General features: G+C 38.3%; 2 protein-coding genes across 2 annotated transcripts in view; one reads left to right on the top strand and one right to left on the bottom strand.

Moving 5' to 3' along the window:
• The window catches only part of LOC145433781 (uncharacterized), a 358,802-nt gene that overhangs the window by 19,353 nt on the left and 316,459 nt on the right, over positions 1-22,990 (top strand). The window lies entirely within an intron of this gene.
• LOC145437661 (uncharacterized) lies at positions 176-21,274 on the bottom strand. Its single transcript, XM_080314971.1, has 11 exons — positions 20,521-21,274; positions 12,969-13,130; positions 11,909-12,057; positions 10,917-11,063; positions 10,230-10,353; positions 9,328-9,479; positions 8,713-8,812; positions 8,127-8,310; positions 7,022-7,176; positions 3,517-3,677; positions 176-1,855 (listed from the first exon to the last, which is right to left on the bottom strand). Exons 3-7 carry the CDS (start codon positions 12,042-12,044, stop codon positions 8,724-8,726), a joined length of 648 nt encoding a protein of 215 aa, XP_080171097.1. The 5' UTR covers positions 12,045-12,057; positions 12,969-13,130; positions 20,521-21,274; the 3' UTR covers positions 176-1,855; positions 3,517-3,677; positions 7,022-7,176; positions 8,127-8,310; positions 8,713-8,723.

The raw sequence follows: 22,990 nt of genomic DNA, 5'->3' as shown, positions 1-22,990 counted from the left end.
ATCATGCTCACTTCATATCAATTCCGGGTTTATTTAGATACCCACAAGAATAGCAGATGTCAGCACACTAAGCTTGGCTCGTTTCGTATGATACAGTTCTCCTGTAGCATTTTTAGGAACACCAGCAATTAGAATTAAAATGTGGATGTAAAAGCATTGACAAATCGCATTAAAACTACATTACCAGAATTTGGCTCTAATTAGGCAAATTAGATAGGAATTACCTATTTGTCCAAGTCTGCTAGTAATGAACATTACAGAGCTGATGCAATTGTGATCGCCTCATAAAGACATTACCGGGGTTGTAACCAAGTCACAAGGTTCCAAGTCGCATGTCGATCTCACTTTTCTAGTTTTGACTCGAGGTAAGTCCAGTCATTTTCAAATCATCACCGAGTCAAGCCCGAGTCCAGGTCAGTGAGTAGACGCTGGAGTCCGAGTCAGAGTGTTATGACTCGAGTCCCAGTCCAAATCATTATATTCACTATTCAGTTTTGAGTTCAATCCGGTTCAACCCACTTTGTTCAACTCTGCTCGCGTGATATAGAATGGCTCGCATTCATAATATCGTTATTTTCCTCATTCTTAACAGTTTCTAGCCGTATTTTCCAAGTATCAGGACTGATAGACGAAACGCCAACAATGTGGTGACTTTACTAGTCTTCAAAGTTATAAAAATGTCTGTCTTGGCCGTCCTAGTATTAAGTCATATGACTTGGTTCGAGTCATGCAAAATGACTCCAGTACAAGTTGAGTCAGAAGACAAATTGACTCGAGTCAAGTCAAGTAATTTTACGCATTTGAATAAATGACTCGAGTCAAGTCAAGTCAGCAAAAATCATGAGTCTAGTCGAGTCATGACACAAGTCATTGCAACCCTGGATACACAGTTGCAACGAGAAAATGTTTTACTTTCTTTTGCACAACTCGAGAACGATGTAGACAAAATCCTTGTCTTGGAAGAGTCCGTGAAATCCAATGACTTGCTTACGATTCAAACTGTGATGGAGATAATCTCTCGATACATTTTGTCTTTCTGCTGATCATTGTCTGAAATTGAGACTAGTACAAATTACCAATCTAGTTCAATGAAGAGCAACTAACTACGTCTTTCTCTCACTAGTTCTATATCTAATTGTGGACTTGGAAAAGAAAGTAGTTCTAGTTGTCGTTGCACATTTTGGAAAACCAGTATGGTTCCTTACCGACTAACCATGTATACCTAGGGTATAGAAAAAATATGCACCAAGTTATCAAGTGGGAAGCTTCTGGCTAGGACTGGGCATAGTGATTCGGATATTGGAATCTGAGTTGAGTATCAATTCTATTGATTAGAGTCGAGAATTAAGATATGAATTTTTTAGTTTTAAAATGATACGATCCTTGCCACTAAGAGGAAATCTATCAACGAGAATTATAGCCATGAAACATCGATTGGCCGTGTCGCATCATATGAAACATGCAGTACCAAGATACGCACTTTAATGGAAATGTGATATCTGTGAAGTCGTGAACAATACATAGCGTTGTGACAAAGTGGTAAACTTGAAAAATACCAAATCATCCTTGAACTCAAGCAGAACTGTCATAATATGCTTTGTGCTGGAGTAAAAGGTACGTATTTGAACTTTCCACATATTTCCTATTGAGCGATGCTCGGAACGAATCATAATACTTGATTTTATTCAGACCTACCTATTCATTAAAGTCCCAGATAAATGTAGTTGTATATACTCACAAAACACAACCAACTGGAGTGTGTAGTAGGACTCTGTCACGTCTCTGTTGGCGCACAGAAGCATTCGCGTGCTATCGTTGAAAAGTGCTTCGTCGCCGATCTCACATCGTGGGTAGCCTGAAATATGAAGTGAATCTATCAAAATTCAAACAATATTTTGGAGCACAAACAAACGTTTGAAGCAGACTTGTACAAACTACCAGTTAGTTAGCGGTAAACTAACTGCTGCAATTCTGAGTTTCGGCTTTCTAGTTGTTATTGCGAGATTTAAAGAGAGACTAGGTTTAGTTGTAGTTGCGAGTATTGAAAAGCGAGTAGTTCCAGTTATAGTTGCTAGTTTTGAAAAGTGACTAGTTCTAGTTGCGGCAACAGTGAGCTACTCCCACTCCCATTTTCGACTTGTAGGCTACATTATCACACTATAACTGCCACTACGTCTCAATATTAGAGTCAGGTGAATAATTCGATGTACGTTCAATTCGACAATATCTATAAATGTCTTGCGGGAAGAATATGACAAACTTTCATCGAACCCCTAATTTCTTAAACAGACCTGAAGCAGAAACAGACGCTCTTCGGAGGATGCTTCTGTGTTGTAAAAACCGCTGTTCTAGTTGCAAGTTTTGTAAAGTCAGCAATGCAGTTGCAGATTTGAAAAGTGAGCAGCTCTATTTCTAGTTTAGCTTTAAAAAATGAGTTATTCTAGTTGTAGATGAAGATTTTGGAAAGTAAGTTCTAGCTTCAGATTTTGAAGTGAGCAGTTTCAGATGTAGTTCTAGTTCTAGTTGCAAGTTTGGAAAGTGTGTAGTTCTAGCTCTAATTTAAAAATCCTGTAATTTTTACAAATCTGATACCAAGATTTCCAGACCAAATCCTGCTTTATCCGTTAAATCCATCCATTTGCTAATCGGCAGGGGTCTTTTGCCTCATCAGTTGATTTAAAAAGAGTTTTGAAACACGGAAATTTACAAGTCGGCCAGGGCTAAGAATCTTTTAGGTGAAGTCACACACCAGCAACAGTTGTGATGTATCTGCTTAACACGAAATGGACACGGAATTCGCAATAACTTTGAATGTAAACATTTCCTTGTGAATTTTAAGATGAGCACTGGTTTAGAATAATTTTGGATTTCGAGTTATCGGCCAGAATTGCATCAATGCCATTTTGCAAAGTGGATTGGAACAGGAAATTTCTGATATTTTAATCGGAACATATTTGGGTAACTAGAAAATTCTAATGTAATTTGTGACATGTTTCTATGCTCTCATTGTAATCAAATTGTCGGATTTCTTGAAAATACTACAGGAGACCTGTATCGTGCGAAGCGAGTTTAGCTGGCACCGAGATTTCCCATTTTCATACCTATAAAAACGAACTATGATTTGATACGAAATGAGCTTGATTCAATGTCCAAGTTTTTGCAATTCCAGTAATTCTAATTATAATCTAATTTGGAGAAAAACTGTGTAGCTCTTACAATACTGATTTCACTGATTTTTATCAAGTTTGAAAAAAATCTATGCAGATGTCATTCTAATTCCAGTCTAATTAAAAAAAAGTTTAGCTACAATTCTAATTCTAATATAATTCCGAAAATGTGGGAATTTTCAAGTTGTCCAAGTCTGCTTCAGAGTTGTCGCGTCACTCATGAATTGATTTGGGCCAATATCAGATTCGGATTTCAAGATATCAAATCTCGGATTAATGGAAATACCCTGTCGCTTCAAAGAGGAAGTCTATCCGTAATGAAAACATCATAGACTACACAAAGATTCACCCATGTTGATAGATGATAGCAGACTACTGCGTTAGATTGGTATCGATCAATATCTGAAGCTGAGCATCCGATTCTGCCATATGTTATTGCATTATGAGAGCCGCCTCTGGCTTTGTCACAAACTAGTGTCTGCGTGAACTGCGTCTCTGTATTAGCAGCACCTGTAAAATAAAACAAGAATGAATTGTTACTAGTCGAGAATAGCATCATGCTTTGTGATAAGTTGGTAAAACTTCATATTAATAGTTAGAGTGTGAATTATTAGGATTCTTGAAATTTGAAGTCATACATCATACGTTTCCCAATTCATAACGTGATTATCAGGCATCGTCACCTACACTAAGCGTAAAATATTAACAACGAAAAATAGTTTCAATACTTCACTATGGCTATTGGAATCCTGAACCGCTGTTAGCCATATCTCAGAATCTAAAGACATGTTGCACAATATTACCAACATTCACAAAAAAAAGATTTCTCTTATTGATCAACTCGCACAATAGCTACAGAAGAGTCATGCTTCAAAAATACGAAATTATTGTGTATGTAGTGTAGCTGGCATTGTCCTTGGGGCCACGAACAATACATATGTCACCTTTTAAAGTTATTACAACTGTTATTAACTTGATATTACGGCGTACTCGAATACTATACTGAAATCTATCAATACATTCGGATTCAAATCACCCAGGTACTCGATTTTACCAAACCCTACAGCTTAGCAAGGTTGGGAGTATCTGTCATGTATTGTTTTGTCGCTTGCGTCTTATATTCTCTGCATTACTTTTCATTCAGTGTGCATACCTCTTATTCACTTCGCCTAGGCTAAGGTGGGTATATATATATATATCGACTTTCAATTAAATAATTAAATAAAAAGGGCAAAAAGGGCATTTTTTCATTGCAGCGCAGTCTTGTGATGTTTTTGAAACAGTGAAAATATGAAAAAACCTGATTGATCGGCCGATATCGGATTTTGGAGTCACATACAATTCTGATACATCAGGTCGACATTCATAAGGTCTGGCATGTCGATCAACTCTCTGTAATCGGCCTCCATGCAGAAAAAAGATTTCACTGCATCCATAAAAAACATAAAATGCCATCCACAGGGCTCGAATCGACGCCCAATATAATGCCGCGAACCTGAAGTAGCTGCCTAGCCAAGCCACTTGTAATTGAGTGAAAACTCTACTTATAGCTGAGTATCAACGTTGACTACTTCGACTATCTATGTCTGTAGTCTATGAGTGACAGATGAATATTCCCGGTCTAACAGTCTTTTTAACTCCCTACTACCAAGCGGTGACGTCACGAAAAATTGTTGATATTGTATCGCCTCTCATGGCCGATACCGATATTTCTTTCAAAGTCTGATACAGACTCCGTATGATCGGTATACTACTATTTATTGGGGACCGATACTAGATTAGTTTACCCGACACTCAGTATTAGGCTAAGAATCGATTCACACAGATACTTGATTTAGTTCAATCTTACTGATCTGGCTTGGACAGCTAGACAATTCTAGTTGTCTAATTACATTAGTTACAGCGATAGGCCTGTAATCTAATTCAACTTTAATTTGTGAAATGTTTCTACGCTATCATTTTAATTCTAATCTAATTTCTGATTTTCCTGAAATTGCTACAGGAGATCTGTATCACGTAAAACAGCCCGAACAGATATTCGCCGTTGTCGTGCTTATGAGAAGGGAGTTTGATTTCATACGAACCAAACTTGACTCAATTTCCTCGTTTTCGCGAATTCAGTAAATCAGATTCTAATATAATTTGGAAAAGCCTGAGTAGCAATGATTGTAATCATAAACTATTTTTTAAAATAACTATATAGTAGTATAACCCTTTGCGACCGGCGGTCTAGTATACTAGACCGCGACTGTTTAGCACAGAAGAGTAGGTATTTTATCGAAGATAGCTAGACCTGTATTGGTCATACACTATTGCAATCGGTTTTCCATGGATAGCTCTTATAAATACGCATACATCAGACCATGTATAACCTATTATTGCAATGTATATCCTGCTTGAAATGCAGATTGAACACGCAAAAACGTTTCCCGCAAAATTGAATTTATAATGATGTTCGCGTGAATGACTGCCTGAAATATAAACCATTGTATCTTCCGTTCTAGACGTCATATAACCAATTACAGTTATGTTCTATGACTTGTTGTTGGTCATACTATTCTATGAAAGTCCTTATATCGAAGATTAGCACGTAGAAGATGTTTCAAATGGACGTGAAAGAAGCATAGCGTATTACGTGAAAATCATGGCTGCGTAAGATCACCCGATTCGTTGCAGTTTCAAACAGATGTACAATTGGTTCATGGAATAGCAGATTGTACGTATGGTTAGCCATTATCCTGACATATTAATGAATATCCCTATCATGAAGCTTAGTTTTGTATAAGAAAGCCAACACCATCCCTAACACTACACAAATAAGCGTGCAAGTTACGCTATTGTGGTACCCGAGCCTGTAATAACAACATCATATAGAGGCTGTTATATATCAGTTTTAGATGACACATGAAGTGACTGTTGGCTTCTATGAATACTGTCGATCATACATGGAACATTAGCCGTGTAGAATACAGTTCAAATTGATGTGAAATAAAGCAATAATGTATCACGTGAAATGACTTCTCGGGCGTATATGGGCGCTGGGCAGTGCCGAATAAGCCAATATGTGTATACTTACGAATCCATTATGCAGTTGCAAGTTACATATAACAAGCAACTGGGGTTGATAACACTTCAATAGCATGGAGATATATACGATCTAAGGGAAAATTGGCAAGGCAGTTACTATGTTATGTAGAGCTGGACGCGCGTTGCTTTCAGCGAGAATACGAGATTACGTAATCGATTGATCATCGGCGGCGGCCGCGTGATTGTGCTTATCATCCCTACCTTTCCAAGATCGTAGCGCTGGGCTATGAAGCGCTATAGTAGCGTGTAATGTCTCATTGGAACGTAGAGATTCATGCGAAAGGCAATCAGGTGGTCATATACCCAAAGAGGGCCTAGGTATGACGTCTGGAGATATAGAAGAACAAAATTATATTTTATTTTTAAGAAATCAAAAACGTTTTCTCGCATAACGTTATTCCCTCTGGCGTCTGAGCCCTGAGAGTATCTCAGACCGCTAGGCGGCTACTCCAGGTTTACGGCAATATATTGGTCGCCGATTTAAGCCATATGGATGACATTTTATCGTTTTTTTTTGGGTGCAATAAAATTTTGGTCAGTAGGCCGGCTGGTTACAAAGGGATAATTAGTATTGTAATCTATTTTGGAAAATATTGTGTAGCTGTTATCCTAAATCTAATCTAATGCGGAGAATCTGTGTAGCTATAATTCTAATTCTAGTCCAAGTTGAAAAAAACTGGAATGCAATTTGAAAAGCTGAAGCTGGTAGTTGTCCTAGACTTTCCGCAAAATATCACAACCTTATCGTAGAATTATGAAAAGCTTACCATTGATAGTTGTCTCGAGTTGAGGAGGTGTTTTGATGATGTCATAGTGATAGTCGCAGGTGGTGGGTAGTTGTTGAGGAATGCAGACTTGCATACACTGGCTGGACACAACTTGCTTTCCGGAAGGTCGTTGTGATGGCTCAATAGACAACATGCTGCGGACAAAATCATGGTAGGTCAGTGTCGGGAGCAAGTTACCTTTAAGTCACAAGTCATCTCAAGTTTTGCCAATCTTGACTCGAGTCAATTCAAGTTACTATTTACTAGTCACAAATCATATCGAGTCATTGCATATTTTGACTCGAGTCAATTCAAGTTACCATTTTCTAGTCAGAAGTCATATCGAGTCATTGCATATTTTGACTCGCGTCAAGTCAAGTTACTATTTACTAGTCACAAGTCAAATCGAGTCATTGCATATTTTGACTCGAGTCAAGTCAAGTCACTATTTTCTATTTATAAGTCATATCAAGTCATTGCATAGTTTGACGCGTGTCACGTCACTAGGTTTTGACGGTCACTCGGATCAAGTCAAGTAACTATCTTCAAGTCAAAAGTCATTATTACACAATTTGACTCAAGTCAAGTCCAGCCTGGCCTGCAAACAGTAGCACACCGGCCAACAATGTAAATCTATGATAAAGAAAAACATGCATCAAGTTGCCAAGAGGAATGCTTCTTGGTCAGATGACTCTTAATATCAGAAATTATCAACAAGTTTGGACTTAATGATTCAAGTGCTTGAATCTGAATCGAGTATCTATTGTGATAGTACGAGCTGAGTAGTGAGAGCACGGAAACGATACGCTCTTTGACAGTATGAGTTTCTTTATCAATGACAATTATAGTCTTGACACAAATTTTCACCGTAGAAGGTTGTGGTCGAAAAAATACAAGATTATCCTTAATGTCATTTGGCATTATATCTTTGTGGTTGCATAAAAGGTACACATTCGAATTATGCATTTCAATCGTAATGTTGTTAACACTGTAATGAATGCTGCTCAAATACTCGCCTCGATTCAGAGTCGAGTTACTCGGGCGCACGATATTTTCCAGCTCTATACCTAAGACCCTTGCAGCCCCAATGTTACATCACACTCACACTAAACAACCCAACGACCGGGTGTCCACTTTGAAACTGTGTCCTTACTTTCCTATGACTTCCGGGGCAATATAGTTGGATTTGCCGCAAATTGAGGATTTGTTTTGTAGTCAAAGTCGACTTTGGTAGCAAGGCCAAAATATCCAATCTTGACCTCTATACTGGTTAGGAATAGGCTCTCCAGCTGTCAATACAAATTTGGCATTTAGTTATACAAATTGTACAAATTACCAATTTAGTCAGTTGACGACCAACAAACGACTGCTTCTTTAGTAGTTGTAATTGCGGACTTGAACAGTTTCATTGTCGGGCAACTAGAAACACGTTCCGTATGAATCGTGAAACCGTTTTTCTGTTGTGTCATGTTCTTATTTTTTAGTTCATTGCAATCCAGTAATTCATGGGTTAGTTAACTAGTTAGTTGTGGATTCTTAATGGTCGTTCGTTCTAGTTCTAGTTGAAAATTCTGGAAAGTGAGCCAGTCTCGTTTTAGTACTAGTCGCATATTTCAATAGTCCAGTAGTTTGTACAAGTACGGTGCCACTGCAACAAAATGTCACCTTGATATCCGTGTGAATGATTTTACCAGTATTAATATTAACGACTCCAAGCAGAATCTGTTGCATATCGTAACGAGACTCTGGTTCCGTGATGACGCGCCGTCTTTTCTGAAGTTCCATCAGCGACTAGCAACAAAAATCAAAACTAATTGGATTGATATAATGAAACTATCAATATTATTTGTCGGGCACATCTCGATTCTCGATCAGAGGTTCTGAATCTGTTTGAGCTCGCTGGCTGGTCAAATTTGACAATTAATTTTGCCTATCGGTGAGCCTTTCTAATTGAAAATGACATGTAATGCTGCCTATTTCATAATAGACATGTCCTATGTAGCTCTTGGTGAAATGAAGCACCCAAGTGGTTCGATTATAAATCCCACAGTAGAAGGCTGTAAGCATCGGTGACATGTCTATGAGGTCATGATCAACTCACAGCATTGTCACAAAGAGTAATGTAATAGGTGTGGTCGAAACAATAAAAAATTATCTCGATTGTGATGTGCAACTGGCATTATATTGTTTGCGGTTGACGTCATTATAGATGGTACTAGGAGTCCGATACTCGATCTAGAATCGAGTCACTCAGGTACTTGTATTTGCCCAGCCTTAACCATTTTGTTGAATTGTAAAAATCTCACCATTGAAATTTGGCTCCAGTTGACTTTCCGATAATCGGGGCGTGATAGCCAAGCAGGTGGTCTGCAGTTCTTCTGGAATGTAGACTTGGATAGACTCACTGGACGGTGCTTGCTTCGTGGTAGGTCGTTCTGATGGATCAATCGACAACATGCTGTAAAAAATCACGGTGGGTCAGTGTCGGAAACGAGTCACTATGTTCGAGTCACAAGACATATCGAGTCATTGCACATTTTGAATTGATTCAAGTTACTCGATTTTTCCGGGGCATGTCAAAAGTAGGAGGTCTAGAGGTCAGAGAAAGTCACTCATTTTTTAATTGTGACTTGAGTCAAGGTAAGTCTCTCGATATTTCAGGGAGACTTGGGTCAGATGAACTCACTGGAGTTAAGTCAAAACACTTGAAATTTCTCACCAAGAGTTACATTATTAACGAAAATTATCGTTCCGATACTATTTTCCACCGAGGAAAGCTCTAAACCTCGATTAGTGGTATCGTAGCGTAAGAAATATGTGGTATAAAGGCACAGCTTTACTGGAAATGACATATCTGTGAAGTTGTGATCAAGCCACGCTTTGTCACCGACTGCAACGAAATAGGTATCGTTGAAAACTACAAAATTATTTTGGTTAGTGTAGAAATGGCATTACATTATTTGTGGTCACATATTTGATCTTTCCAAAATTTTTCACAACGTTATGCTGGAGCAAGAGGTTATACTCAAATACTCAACTCGAAGCTTAATACTTGGATCAGGATAGAATCTGTCAGGTACTCGATTCCACCAAGCCCATCACCTAATACCCTTGCAACCTTCTTTTATAGAAGTCCCTATCAATGTTGGCTGATACTCACAAAACACAACTCAGTGACCAAGTGTTCACTTTTAAACTGTGTCCATACTTGCCGAAAACTTCCGGGTCAACATAGTTATGTGAGCTGCAAAGAGCTTTTTTGCTTGACTGACAAAATCGATCATGGTAGTTTAACCGAAATCTCCAATCATCCCCACCATTTTGTTCTCCAGCTGTGAATACAAATTCCACATTCAGACACACCAGTTTACAAACTTGTACAAACTATTATTCTAGCTAATTGATGGCCGACTCAGTACTGTTTTTGAGTAGTTCTAGTTTTAGTTGTGGTCGCGGATTTGAAAAGTCAGTAGTCCTAGTTGTAGTTATGAAAAGTGCATAGCTCCAGTTATGCGTTTCCAAAACAATAGTCGTATAGCTAGAAAACATATTTCATTGTTTGGCGTGAATCGTGTTACCGGTGTTCTGTTGTTTGATGCCCTTGCACCTATTGCTAGCTGACAATCATAACAAATGAGAGAGGCATAGCCAGGGAGTTGGATTCGGGGGTTGACTTGCCTTTCTTTGATAAATAAACCACGGCCCTTTTCAAATATTGATTCTATCTCCGATATTTCCTAGCTCGTTTGTAATTCAGAAATTCGTTCCATCAGTTATTGATTAGTTGCAGAATCGTAAGGGTCATTATTTCTAGTTAATAATTTTGAAATGTGAGTAGCGTGTTTTGAATATCCAGTAGTTTGTACAAGTCTGGTGATACTGCCAGCAATGTTACCTTGATCTCCGTGTGAACGATCGTACAATCGTGAAGATGAACATCTGCTCCAAGAAGAGTCTGATGCATGTAACAACAAGTTTCTGGTTCTGTGATGAATCACCATCTTTTGTAAAATTCCATCAGCGACAGGCAAGAACTGAAAAGCTAACAGGATTGATAGAATCCAAACAACAATATTATTTGTTGAACACATCTAAATCAGTGGTTCTCAACCTTTTTGAGGTTGTGGGCCTTTAAAATTCGACATTAAATTTTGCGTACCGGTGAACCTTACAAATCAGAAACTCAATTTATTGCTGCCTTTTCGATATTGGACCAAGTCCGAGTACGGTACCTTAGTGATTTGATTCTAAATGGAGTATTAGGCTTCTAGTCGAGTATTTGCGTATCACTCAATATTACGTCACACAAGAATGGATGATGTGGAAAGTTCTAGTGGCTATGAGAGTGTAATTTCAGTAATCCAAAAATCGTCTCTCACTATTCAATTCGAATCATTAGAACGAATACGTGGTTAGGATTCAAGTATTCAAATCATGGCACCAGCCCTAGTTGTGTCGATATAAAACTTTCATATTTCATAACCTATATTAAAATAAGAATTACAGGGCCAGATTTTTTCAAATTAGATTAGAATTACTTGGTTCAGAAAAGAAATACACCAAAAATCAAGATAACTTCATATATCAAATCAGAGCTGCTTTTCATAGGCATATGGGAAATGTCTTGACATCGAGCTTTGCTCGTTTAGCATGATAAAGTTCACCTTTGGCTATGGCATATCAGGAAAAACAGAAATTGTTATGGCATTGAAACGAGATTGTAAAAAGAGCATTCAAAAATAGATTATAATTAGATAACCGGCATTTCGCTCTAATAAGACAACTTCAATTATCTAGTGGTTGAAGTCTGCTAGTAATGAGCCTTATAGAGCTGATACAATTGCCACCACTGATGTTTCAGATCCCAACAACATAGTAATGTTTTACCCTTCTTTTGCACAACTCGAGAACGCGTGGACAAAATCCTTGTCTCTGATGAGTCCGTGAAATCGAACGGCGTACTTGTGATTCTGACTGCGATGGAGACCAATCTCTGGACACATTTTGTCTTTCTGATGATCATTGAAGAATATCGCCTGAAATTCAGACTCGTACAAATTACCAATCTAAATCTACTTGCAGATTTTAGAAATGTGTAGTTCCTCTTCTAGTTCCATTTATTAGTTTCGAAAACTGAGTAGTTCTACTTCTATTTCCAGTTGGGCATTTTGAAATTTGCATTGTATTCAAACAGGGTTTTACATGGCATGTTTGGAAAAGAGACAGAAACAATGATATTATTCATCCCTTTAAAAACCAATACACTCTAACCCAGACTTGGGAGGAAGCGCGTCACTAAAAACTATAGCAAAATGACATTCTGCATGTGAAGTTCAATATGTGGTCCTATGGGAATTGTGGTATGAACTAGGACTAGTACCTGAATTCTACAATCAGAAGATATTAACAGTTCATTAATGTCAGGAGTTGTTATATATTACGAAGGTATAATTGATAGCCCGGAATCCCGGATGATTATACCGTTTGACCAATAATATCGAATTTATATTGAGTTTAAAAGATATCGGCCATGAGAGGTAAAAATACCAAAATTTTCTTGACGTCACAACATGGTAGCAGGAAGTCGAAGAACAAAACCTACTCCAGTACTCTGAAAAAGCAGAAGTACTTCCTTACTGACGACTTAACAAGTATCCAGATGTATCCTCTGCTGTTTATTTCGTGTCCAAGCATAGCAAAGTCTACAAAGTTGTTCAAATCAATGATCGGAAGGTTTGGGAATGTGCCTCGAGCTAGTTGCCACATTATTACATTATCGGCCGAACATATCGGGATTATCGGTGAAGGTGCTACTAATCGGTATCGGCTCAAAATCTGAAATCGGCCGGGCTCAAGCTATAATGAGTGATATTCGGGTATGCGTCTCGAAACGTAACAATTGATTCAGAACCGAATCAATCAGGAACTCAAATTTGCTGAGCCCTACCCTCCAAACTCCGCAGAGGAGGCAGTGGTGAGGACTTCACGAGGATCTGAACGCCAGCTCAATCAGGTTGTGCGCAGTTTCTGAGGCATGTAGCCGTTGATGAACTCGGTCGCCAGCACTTCCTTTACAGTGGGTCGTTGAGACGGGTCGCTTAACAACATTCTGGAGAGAAAATCACAGATAATAAACAAATAACAGATCTTATTAATATTTGAACATCATTTGGAAATCAAAATCTGTGGAATTAAAACAATAATGCGAATCCAGATTTGGATTTGATAATGCAAACTTATTCTGTGTTAGGATAGAAAGGAAGAGGTAGGATTCAAGGATCAGAAGCAGATTTGCAGACTTGGACAACTTCAACAGCGAATTTCAGCTTCGTGAAACTATATTAGCATTAGAATTACAGTACATATACAAAGTTATTTCCTTAACAGGGTACAAAAATAATGATAGCAACACAGATTATGTTTCGAATTGGAGTAGAATTAGTATAACAGCTAAACAGTTTTTCTCCAAATTAGGCAGTAATTAAATGATTGCTACACATTACATTACAATTAGAATTACTGAGCTCACGAAACCTTGCGCATCGAATAAAGTTCAGTTGATATCAAATCAGAGTTCATTATAATAAGCAAAAGAATGCCAAATGACGGTATATCGAGCTTGGTTAGCTTCGTACGATACAGTTCTGCAGCAATTTTAGGAAATCCAGAACTTAGATTAGAATTGAAATGAGAGCATAGAAACTTTTGACAAATTAGATTTCAATTACATTACAGACATTCACTTTAATTAGTGTCATTAGACTACTACACTACTATTATTACCTCCATACCTCTGTGAATGATCTTACAATCACGAAGATAACGACGTTAATCAGAATCTGTCGCATGTAATAACAAGCTTCCGCTTCTGTGATGGCACGACTTTTTGTAAACTTCCGTCAGCGAATGAAAACATAAATTAAAGCTAATCGGATTGACATGATGAAACAAGAATATTATTTGTTGGGAACATCAAGAAATCAGTGTTTCTAAACCTATTTGAGATAGCGGGCCGGTGAAATTTGACAACTAACTTATGAACCGATAAATTTCAAATTGAAAACTGCCTTTCACGATGCCTTTCTGATATTTGAGTTGTCATGTGTAGGGCTGGGTAAAATCGAGTGCTTGACTGATTTGAAATTAAATTGAGTATCAGGCTTCGAGTCGAGTATTTGAGTATCACTAATGGATGATGCGGAAAGGTCAAATATGTAGAGTAGACGACCTTTTATGCTTTACAATAATTTGTAAACTCTGTCGACCATACCTACTTCATTGCACTTTGTGACGATGCTGTGAGTTGATCAGCTTTGTACTACATGTTTTGTATGTACTGTTTACACCTATTCAGGTTCACAGCTTTCCGCAGTGGAAAATACTATTGAAGCCATAGTTCTCACTCATTGATAAATTTACCCTCACTTCAGTTTCAAGTTTAGTTTATTGGAAATAATTTTACCTCTTGTGGCAAGGAGCATAATATTTCAGTACCCGAAAAATCGTCTTTCACTACTCGACTCTGATCATAAGAATAAATAATAATTTAGATTTGAGTACTCCAATCATTGTGACCCTCTCTAGTCCCTAGTGATCAAATTTGTGTAACTATATTTACAGATTTTCAAAACTAGAATTAAAATTATAGCTACACAGTTTTTTGTCCAAATTAGATGATAATTAGAATTATAGCTACTGCCTCTTTCCAACTGTGCTTGAAATTAGAGTTATATAAATTATTTTACAAAGTAAAGCAGAATTACGGAATTCGTAAAATACATGTTGTACAAAGCTACGATTGTTACTGGGAATAACACATTTCTGAAGTCATGATCATTCCACAACCTTGTCACCAAGTGCAAAGAAATTGAACTGGTCCAGAAAATACAAAAGTATCTTTAATGTGATGGATAACGGGCATTACATTCTTTGTGATGGCATAAAAAGTACATATTTGTACTTTGACATACTGCATCTGGTTATGACGTTACAATGCGTGACACTCTATTACTCGAATCGATGCAGAATACATGATTCAGGATTGAATCACCCAGGTACTCGATTTTGCCCAGCCCTATCAATGAGCTATGACTGGAATTCAGATACCGGGTACTAGTATCAGTTGTGGATTTTGAAAAGTGAGTATTTCTAGTTCTATTTGTGAATTTAAAATGATTTTAGTTGCCGATCAGTAGAAAACACGTGTCTTCATTTGGAGCAGGGGCCATCAGCCTGGTGCCCGCGGGCGAGCCTGTTCTAAAAATACATCGAATAGCAGCATTTGCCAATACTCGTCAGATTATCGCACTATAACATGCTGTGACTTAGAAATGACAATACATATATATATAAACACTTAAAAAGATGATATCAAATATCCCCAATTACAATTAGTAATATACCAAAATGTAGTAGAATAACAAGATATCGAAGACGTAGAATAGGCGATATGACGGCATGCCATCCACGGTCTTTTCGAAAGGTTGTGGGTTCCGTTATGGTAGCTCGACGTCATGGACAATGCCAAAGTAGTAAACAACATTACTATCCGGTAGCAAATGGCGGTGACGTACTAGCAGATGCAGTGTGCCCAATGTGCATTGCATCTTTTGACACAGTTTGTCTCTCTTACACTCAACGCGATTTATAGTACCATGTTTCTAACTTTCTGTAATCGATGCTGCTGTGAAGTATAATGAAATCTGTCATGTCTGGATTCTGAACAGTTAGAGATTGAAATTGTACCACTGCAAAATCACCTCCACCTCAAAGCCCACAAGACTGCAGCAAACTTTTGGTGCCTTGTTGACGCGGAAAAGTACAGTGGTGAATGCTCAGCAGCTATGATGGTTGCAAACGTGCTTGGTTCAACTTATTGTTGTGAATCAGCCTTTGCAGACATGACATTCATCAAATAACAAACACAGAACACGCCTCACTAATGCACATCTGGAACACTCACTCAGAGTTGCAGTGTAAGTTACATACCAGAGTACAGCACACTAGTTGATAGCATGCAGTGCCAGGCCTCCCACTGACCGGTTTAGAAACAGATAACACGATGTCCAGTATAACGTGTGACGTGATTTATTTTAAAATCTGATCTTACAGTTGTTATATAATTTATATAAACATGGTGCGAAGTAATTCGTGATTTCTTAAAAAGTCTTACTGGCTAGCTGGTTGAAATGAGATGTTTTGATTTAAAAGAATCTCTTAGAAGTCTTACCGCTATGCGATACCTGCCTAATGCTATGAATATCAAAGCGGAAGTTGTGTCTGACACGGGTAAACAACGGGAGTAAATGGTAGCCCGTCGCTTCAATCAGTACCCAAATGTAGCCCTTGGTTGCAAAAAGGGTGGTGACCCCTGATTTGAAGTGAATCATAAAATTATTTTGCAAATTTGACCAGAATTAGAATAATGGCTAGACAAGTCTTTCCAAATTAGATCAGAATTTTAATTACTTAACTCATCGAAGAAACAGAACAAAAATCAAGTTTACTTAATATAGATTCCTGGTTTATTCACATAACACGAGAATAGCAAACGTCTCCACACCGAGCCTGGCTCGTTTCATACGATACAGTTCTGCTCTAGCATTTTGAGGAACACCATACATTAGATTGAAATTAAACTGTGGATGTAAAAGCGTTTGAAAAAATGGATTAAAGTTAGATCAGTGCTCTTCAACCTTTTTCGTCGTGGTACACCCTTTTAAGATTTTCTCAAAACTCGTACACCCCTGACTGTATAATACACCGATAACGCCGAAAGCCGCATATTGATTACATATACAATACGTCCGGATTCCAGCGGGGAGTCGCCATGGCGCATGGACGACAAATGCTCATATGAAATTTGATACTGGGAACTTAACACCGCGGAGAGCCCTTGTGGTGCTCTGTGCCTTCACTTATTTCTTGACATATGCAATGCGCAAATTTTCCTATTGTAGTAGCAAAACATCCCAGCAGGCTTACAATATATAATTTATGTACCAAAATTGCGAGTATAAATGTCAAGAAAAGACACTAGAATTATGTGTGTAGTCGCGCAGTACGCGAAAATGTTGCCCTTCAATGAATTTCATCGAAAATGTTGGTATATTCACATATTATTGTCAAAAATTTATTCATTCTCAGCTCACGTGATCAGATTAACCCGTAGAGCTGATGGAGGGTGTTTTCGAAAATATTGGGTACAATATTAATGATGATACATCTTTCGGTTCTTAATAATCACTTAGTTGCATGTTGTTATTCCCACCAGGATTGTTTGTAATGTTATTATTAATATTTTTATTACAGTGGTGATAATCGCCTGCTTAGAATTTGTGCGCCACGACAGTGCATTTCCTAAAGTTTCGTATTTTTGCTTTGGGTAATGAGGACGACTTTCGCTTGCACACGCACTCCCATTCTTCATTCTCTCTCGCTAACGTGCGTCCACTTTCAGGACTCTGCTGCTGACTTTGAAGCTCGGTTAACTTTTGTTCTGGGCTTTTGAAGACGCTACGTTAACAGGGGGTCGGCGACGAGGAGCCTAGATAAACCTCCGACACATATAGAAACATGGCAGAGCCAAGACTAGAACCAGCAACATTTGGTTGCATAATGACGGCCGCCAACACACGCTAATTTAAATATGTGTAGAAGGTCGCAAAATTATGGTTATGCGGCTGAATGAGGCCGTACGTCCGCAGGTTGAGCACCCCTGGCCTAGCCTAAATAAGATGGACATTTGAGCAAGGCTGCAACGTATAGCAAATGATAAATACGAATAAGGGCTCGAGGTTACTGGACCACCATCTAATGCAGTGGTTCGTTAACTCGACCCCATGGCTGCGTAAGCATGTATTCTGCGCTATTCATAAGCTGGCCGCAGGAAGCACCAATTCAAAATGTCCGAGATTTAGCGGTGGTTTCCTCGATAATCATCAGACAGATATCGCAAGCAGAACACATGCTAACTCCAACCTGCTCTACCCGAAAAGGAAGTAATAAGTCCATTACCAATGGTTGAATGATGAGAAACATTTGCTTATGACATCACATTGTACAATATTACACATCCAGTCATTCTGTTTTTAAGCAAAAACTTGCGTATTTTTGTGATAGCTATAGTCATCGTATCATCGGTTCATCATAATGTGGATCTGGTACACCCCTGTACACCCCATCCGAGTGGTACACCATTTGAAAATTCTGGTACACCCTAGGGCAGACCTGGGCAAAGTGCTATTCTGTGCGGCCCGCGAAAGGTTTCTTGGAATTCACAGCATAAGACTTGCTTTTTGAATGACTAAAACCATAGGCTGTATCAACTCAACAGGAAATTCGTTGACTTTGTAGAGGCCTATACTCTTTATTAATATGCCACGATTACGCTGCCTACGTTGCCTACCTCGCATGCGTAATCCAGATTCAAAATAAAGGCACTGTGGCAAAGTCTGAGTAGCAATTTAAGTTACAAGAAATCACTCTTTCCGTATAGTTTAGTTCAAACCTTCTTCGTTGCCATTGTCACATTACGCATTATACGGTATGTGTTTCAAATTGTTACGTGTTACGTTTCCAAATTCCTAATTTGTAAGACAAGTCAATCAATGCTCGCGATTACTATATGACTCATCATATTTATCACCCATAAAGGATTAACGGGCATGCCAAAAAATAACGCCAAAAACTGAAATTCAAAGAAGGTTTAGACTTTAGACTTTCTAGCACTAAATATTTGTATATTGGAGTCAGGGGTAAATTCGTCCTTTTAGTTTTTGCCGAGCATGTCGCCGAGATGAAGTATTGTCGGTCTTATGACAAAAATACGAAACACTCGGTCAAGGGAGGACGAAGTTCAGAAAAATGCAAGCTTCGCTGAACATCAAGGCTATTAGAGATGCACAGCACATAGCGGGAATGCAGCGACCAAGAGTATAAGCTTTAAACTATTGCATATATTTCAGTGCAGTGGTTCTCGAAGTAGGGGGCGTGTAAGCATCAGATGAGGGGCGCGAAGCCGAAGTTTATTGAATTTTTTCGCGCCATGCGCGATTTACCCCCAGCTTACAGTTATTGCTCTGTATTATGGTGGAGTGAAAAAAAAGAAAATTTTGAATTTCAAAAAGTGCCTCTGATATTTGGCCACAAATCAAAAATGAATAACTTCAATCATAATTTCAGGTTCTTACGCCCTCTAGTGGCCAAGCTAATTCACCAAACGAGTCGAAAATAGCTAATTTTGCCATATCCTGATAACCGCTTGTGCTAGAAAGCCAGTTTTGGGTTTAAAATCTGTGGAAGCAACATGTTTCTATCTCACTTTCATAGAACTTTGTCCTGAAAATGTACAGAAAAAAAGTTACAAGCAAATTGTCGATTTTTAGACCGCCATTAAAAGTGTTGGATGGTTGTACCAAATTTGCAATGCCAATTAGCATGTTACTGTTTGTTGCATTGCTGCTTTAACAACAAAATCTTGTTTGAAGGACTTATCAGTTGATTTTTGATCAACTGATCAGTTGACTGATCAGTTGATATCCGACTTTGATATTTCAGAATTCACCCATCAACAGCCATGAACGTCCATGCTATCAAACTATCCGTTGGGATTGCTAGCATTCTGGTTGCACTTTTTAATATTGTGATATCATGATAACGGGGGCGCGAATTTGTTTACTATCATAAAGGGAGGAGTGCCTAAAAAGTTCGAGAACCACTGTTCTACAGTCTTCATATAAGAACGTGGATAGAGGTTTAAATAAGAGTAAAAAATGTATCATGTTTAACAGATTAACATTGTTTCGAATCACGACAGCAAATAGATATTGTTTAATTAACCGTAAATTTCTCATTACCTGACATGAACAGATTCAGTTAGCAGCATTTATTAACAATGTAATTCAGAAATAAAATTATAATACGCTGGAGAATAAAGCCTAAATTTTTCACTTGGCCCGCCAACGTATTTAAACTTCTCATTGGGCCCGCTGAGGAAAATAATTGCCCACCCCTGCCCTAGGGTGTACGACAACCCCGGTTGAAGAGCACTGAGTTAGATTACCAGTATTTTTCTCTAATTAGACAAGAATTATCTAGTTGTGCAAGTCTGCTAGCATACCAGTTGTGCAAGTCTGCTAGCATACCAGTTGCAATTGCGACCGCCATAGTTTGAGAAACATTGTAACGAGGAAATGCTTTTAGCCTTCTTTTTTTAAATGTGTACTTGGAAAAGTAAGTAGTTCCAGTTATAGTTGCACATTTTAAAAGTGAGTAGTTCTATCGTTACATCCAGTTACACAAGTACATAGACTTGTACAAACTAACAAACTAGTTAATTCCTGGTAAACTGACTACTTCTATTTGAAGTAAGTTCTAATTCTAGTTCTAGTTGCGAGTTTCAAAAAGTTAGTAAATCTAGTTCCAGTTCCAATTATACACATTGGAAAAATCCAGTAGTTTGCACAAGTCTCACGCCACTGCATCCAACATTACCTTACCTCTAATATCAGTGTGAATGATCATACAATCGTTAAGATGAAGTACTCCCAGCAGAATCTGTTGCATGTAATAACTGGTCTCTGGTTCTGTGATGACGCGCTCTCTTTTGTAAACTTCCATCTGATAACAAATATCAAATCTAATTGGATTGACAACATTATTAGTTGGATCATCTAAATCAGTGGTTCTCAACCTTCTGGAACTAGTTTTTTTCAACCTTTCTAGTTTTTTTCATGTCCAGGCACAACAATGACTGTGAAGCTATTTTTGAAGATGTGGCCTGATCTAGAAGAATATCTAGGTTATCGAATGAGGTGCTCGGTATCAGTTTCATTGGTATTGGCTAGCTCTAGTTGAAAATCATGTAGAAATGGCAACTTGCAAGTTCTTGACCATGTTTGTTTTCACTAGAGTATTTACGAAATATTGATATTAGTAAATATATTAGCATTCACACAGATTCTGTAGTGTCAATAAAGACGACTCACCTACGGCACATTTAACAAGGAAAATCTTCTTTCGTTCAGACTTCAGTGAGTCTAATGCATTTGGCAAATTCGCCTTTGCCAAGAAACGGATTTCTCGTCTATGATTCCCATTAGAGTCATCACACATGCATTCGGAGATCTCATTCGTCGCAAGGTATACCTTTTCAGACGTAATCGTGAAATCAAATCCAAATCAATCTGCAAGATGAAATATCGTACATTACCGTGTTGGCATCACACTTATACAAACTACTGGTAGTTTAAACTGCACAACTAAATCAGAACAAATGAAATTTGAAAATCAGTGACTAACAAAAACACAACGCAATGAATTTGATTCCGAAGCAACTCATTCATTATATTTTATCGTAATCAGATTTGCTTTCCACATTTACATCGGTAAAATTCCTGAAGAATCAGACAGACAGAACTGCCTCTATACAGGATAAAGCAAGCAATTACTAGCTATAGCAATGGCTGTAAGATCTTCACACAAACAAGAACGGATCACAACGATATTCAAGAAATGTAGAAAGCTTGTCAACAAAACAAATGTACATCAATACTCAAAAAATGTAGAAAAATAGGTATCTTATTCATATTGGCCAGTGTTAATGCAATAGGTTGCACGACTACCATAAAATGTACACGAAACATATGTGGGCTCATACAGTATGGTAGAGATGTCGTAATACGTTCACTCTTCAGGACAATCACTTGGCACTGCTAGCAGCGAAACGTCCAGGTAGCTGCACCATGCACGATTCGAATCACTCAGGTAGCGAGGAGAAAGATGCTGCACACACGCTAGCAATTCTTGCTAATTTATAGCATCAACGACAGGTCTGAACAATCGCATCTCCAACAGGAAATGTGCGCAAGATATAATTGCTGGCCTAAATGGTCGCATCTCCAACTGGCCTGGTGCGCACGATATAGGCCTAATTGTTGGGAAGAGCAATTGCATGTGTGATAGGGATGGTGCACACGAAATCGTCGCTGGTCTGAACTATTGCGTCGCGAGCCTCGCAGGTGCGTATTATACATGGGAAATTACGGTATATCACAATAATGAATTTTGGTGCCAGAATGCATATGCATGTTCCTTGAGGTGGCCCTTCACGGTAAATGCTTTCCCACATATATCAGAAACATGATTTTTAATACCAGCATGCATATCCATATGGAGCTTGAGGGTAACCTTCTGAGTAAATGCTTTACCACATATAGCACATGTGTGATTTCTGAATCCTGCATGCATACTCAAATGACGCTTGAGGTTAGGCTTCATAGTGAATGCTTTACGACATACATGATTTTTGATTCAAACGTGCACATACATATGACGCTTGAGGATACCCTTCCGAGTGAATGCTTTACCACATATATCACAAACATGATTTTTGATTCCAGCATGCATATCCAAATGAAGATTGAGGGTGCCCTTCTCAGTGAATGCTTTACTACATATAGCACATGCATGATTTTTGTTTCCAGCATGCTTATCCATATGAAGCTTGAAGTTACCCTCCTGAGTGAATGCTTTACCACATATAGCACATGTATAATTTTTGATTCCAGCATGCGTGTCCATATGACGCTTGAAGTGACCCTTCTGAGTGAATGCTTTACCACATATAGCACATGCATGATTTTTGATGCCAGCATGCATATCCATATGACGCTTGAGGTGACCCTTCATGGTGAATGCTTTCCCACATATATCACAAACATGATTTCGGATGCCAGCATGCATATCCATATGAAGCTTGAGGGTACCTTTCTCAGTGAATGCTTTACCACATATAGCACATGTATGATTTTTGATTCCAGCGTGTTTATCCATATGATGCTTGAGACTACCCTTCTCAGTGAAAGCTTTACCACATATAGCACATGTATGATTTTTGATTCCAGCATGCTTATCCATATGACGCTTGAGGCTACCCTTCTCATTGAAAGCTTTACCACATATAGCACA

The sequence above is a fragment of the Botryllus schlosseri genome, chromosome 1 (assembly GCF_051294905.1).
Source record: "Botryllus schlosseri isolate E-star chromosome 1, Bs_hap1, whole genome shotgun sequence".
Classification (NCBI taxonomy): domain Eukaryota; kingdom Metazoa; phylum Chordata; class Ascidiacea; order Stolidobranchia; family Styelidae; genus Botryllus; species Botryllus schlosseri.
Note: the sequence above shows the minus strand (reverse complement) of the source record. Positions and strands in the feature narration are given on the sequence as shown.

What these genes read in the sequence shown, in the direction of transcription:
- LOC145437661 (XM_080314971.1), bottom strand. Translation starts at nt 12,044, where the DNA reads ATGATCATCAGAAAGACAAAATGTGTCCAGAGATTGGTCTCCATCGCA. An exon ending in GACCCGGAAGTTTTCGGCAA is followed by an intron (nt 9,480 to 10,229) that starts GTATGGACACAG and finishes GATTTTTTACAG; the next exon opens with CATGTTGTCGATTGATCCAT. An exon ending in ACTGGAGCCAAATTTCAATG is followed by an intron (nt 8,813 to 9,327) that starts GTGAGATTTTTA and finishes TTTTGTTGCTAG; the next exon opens with TCGCTGATGGAACTTCAGAA.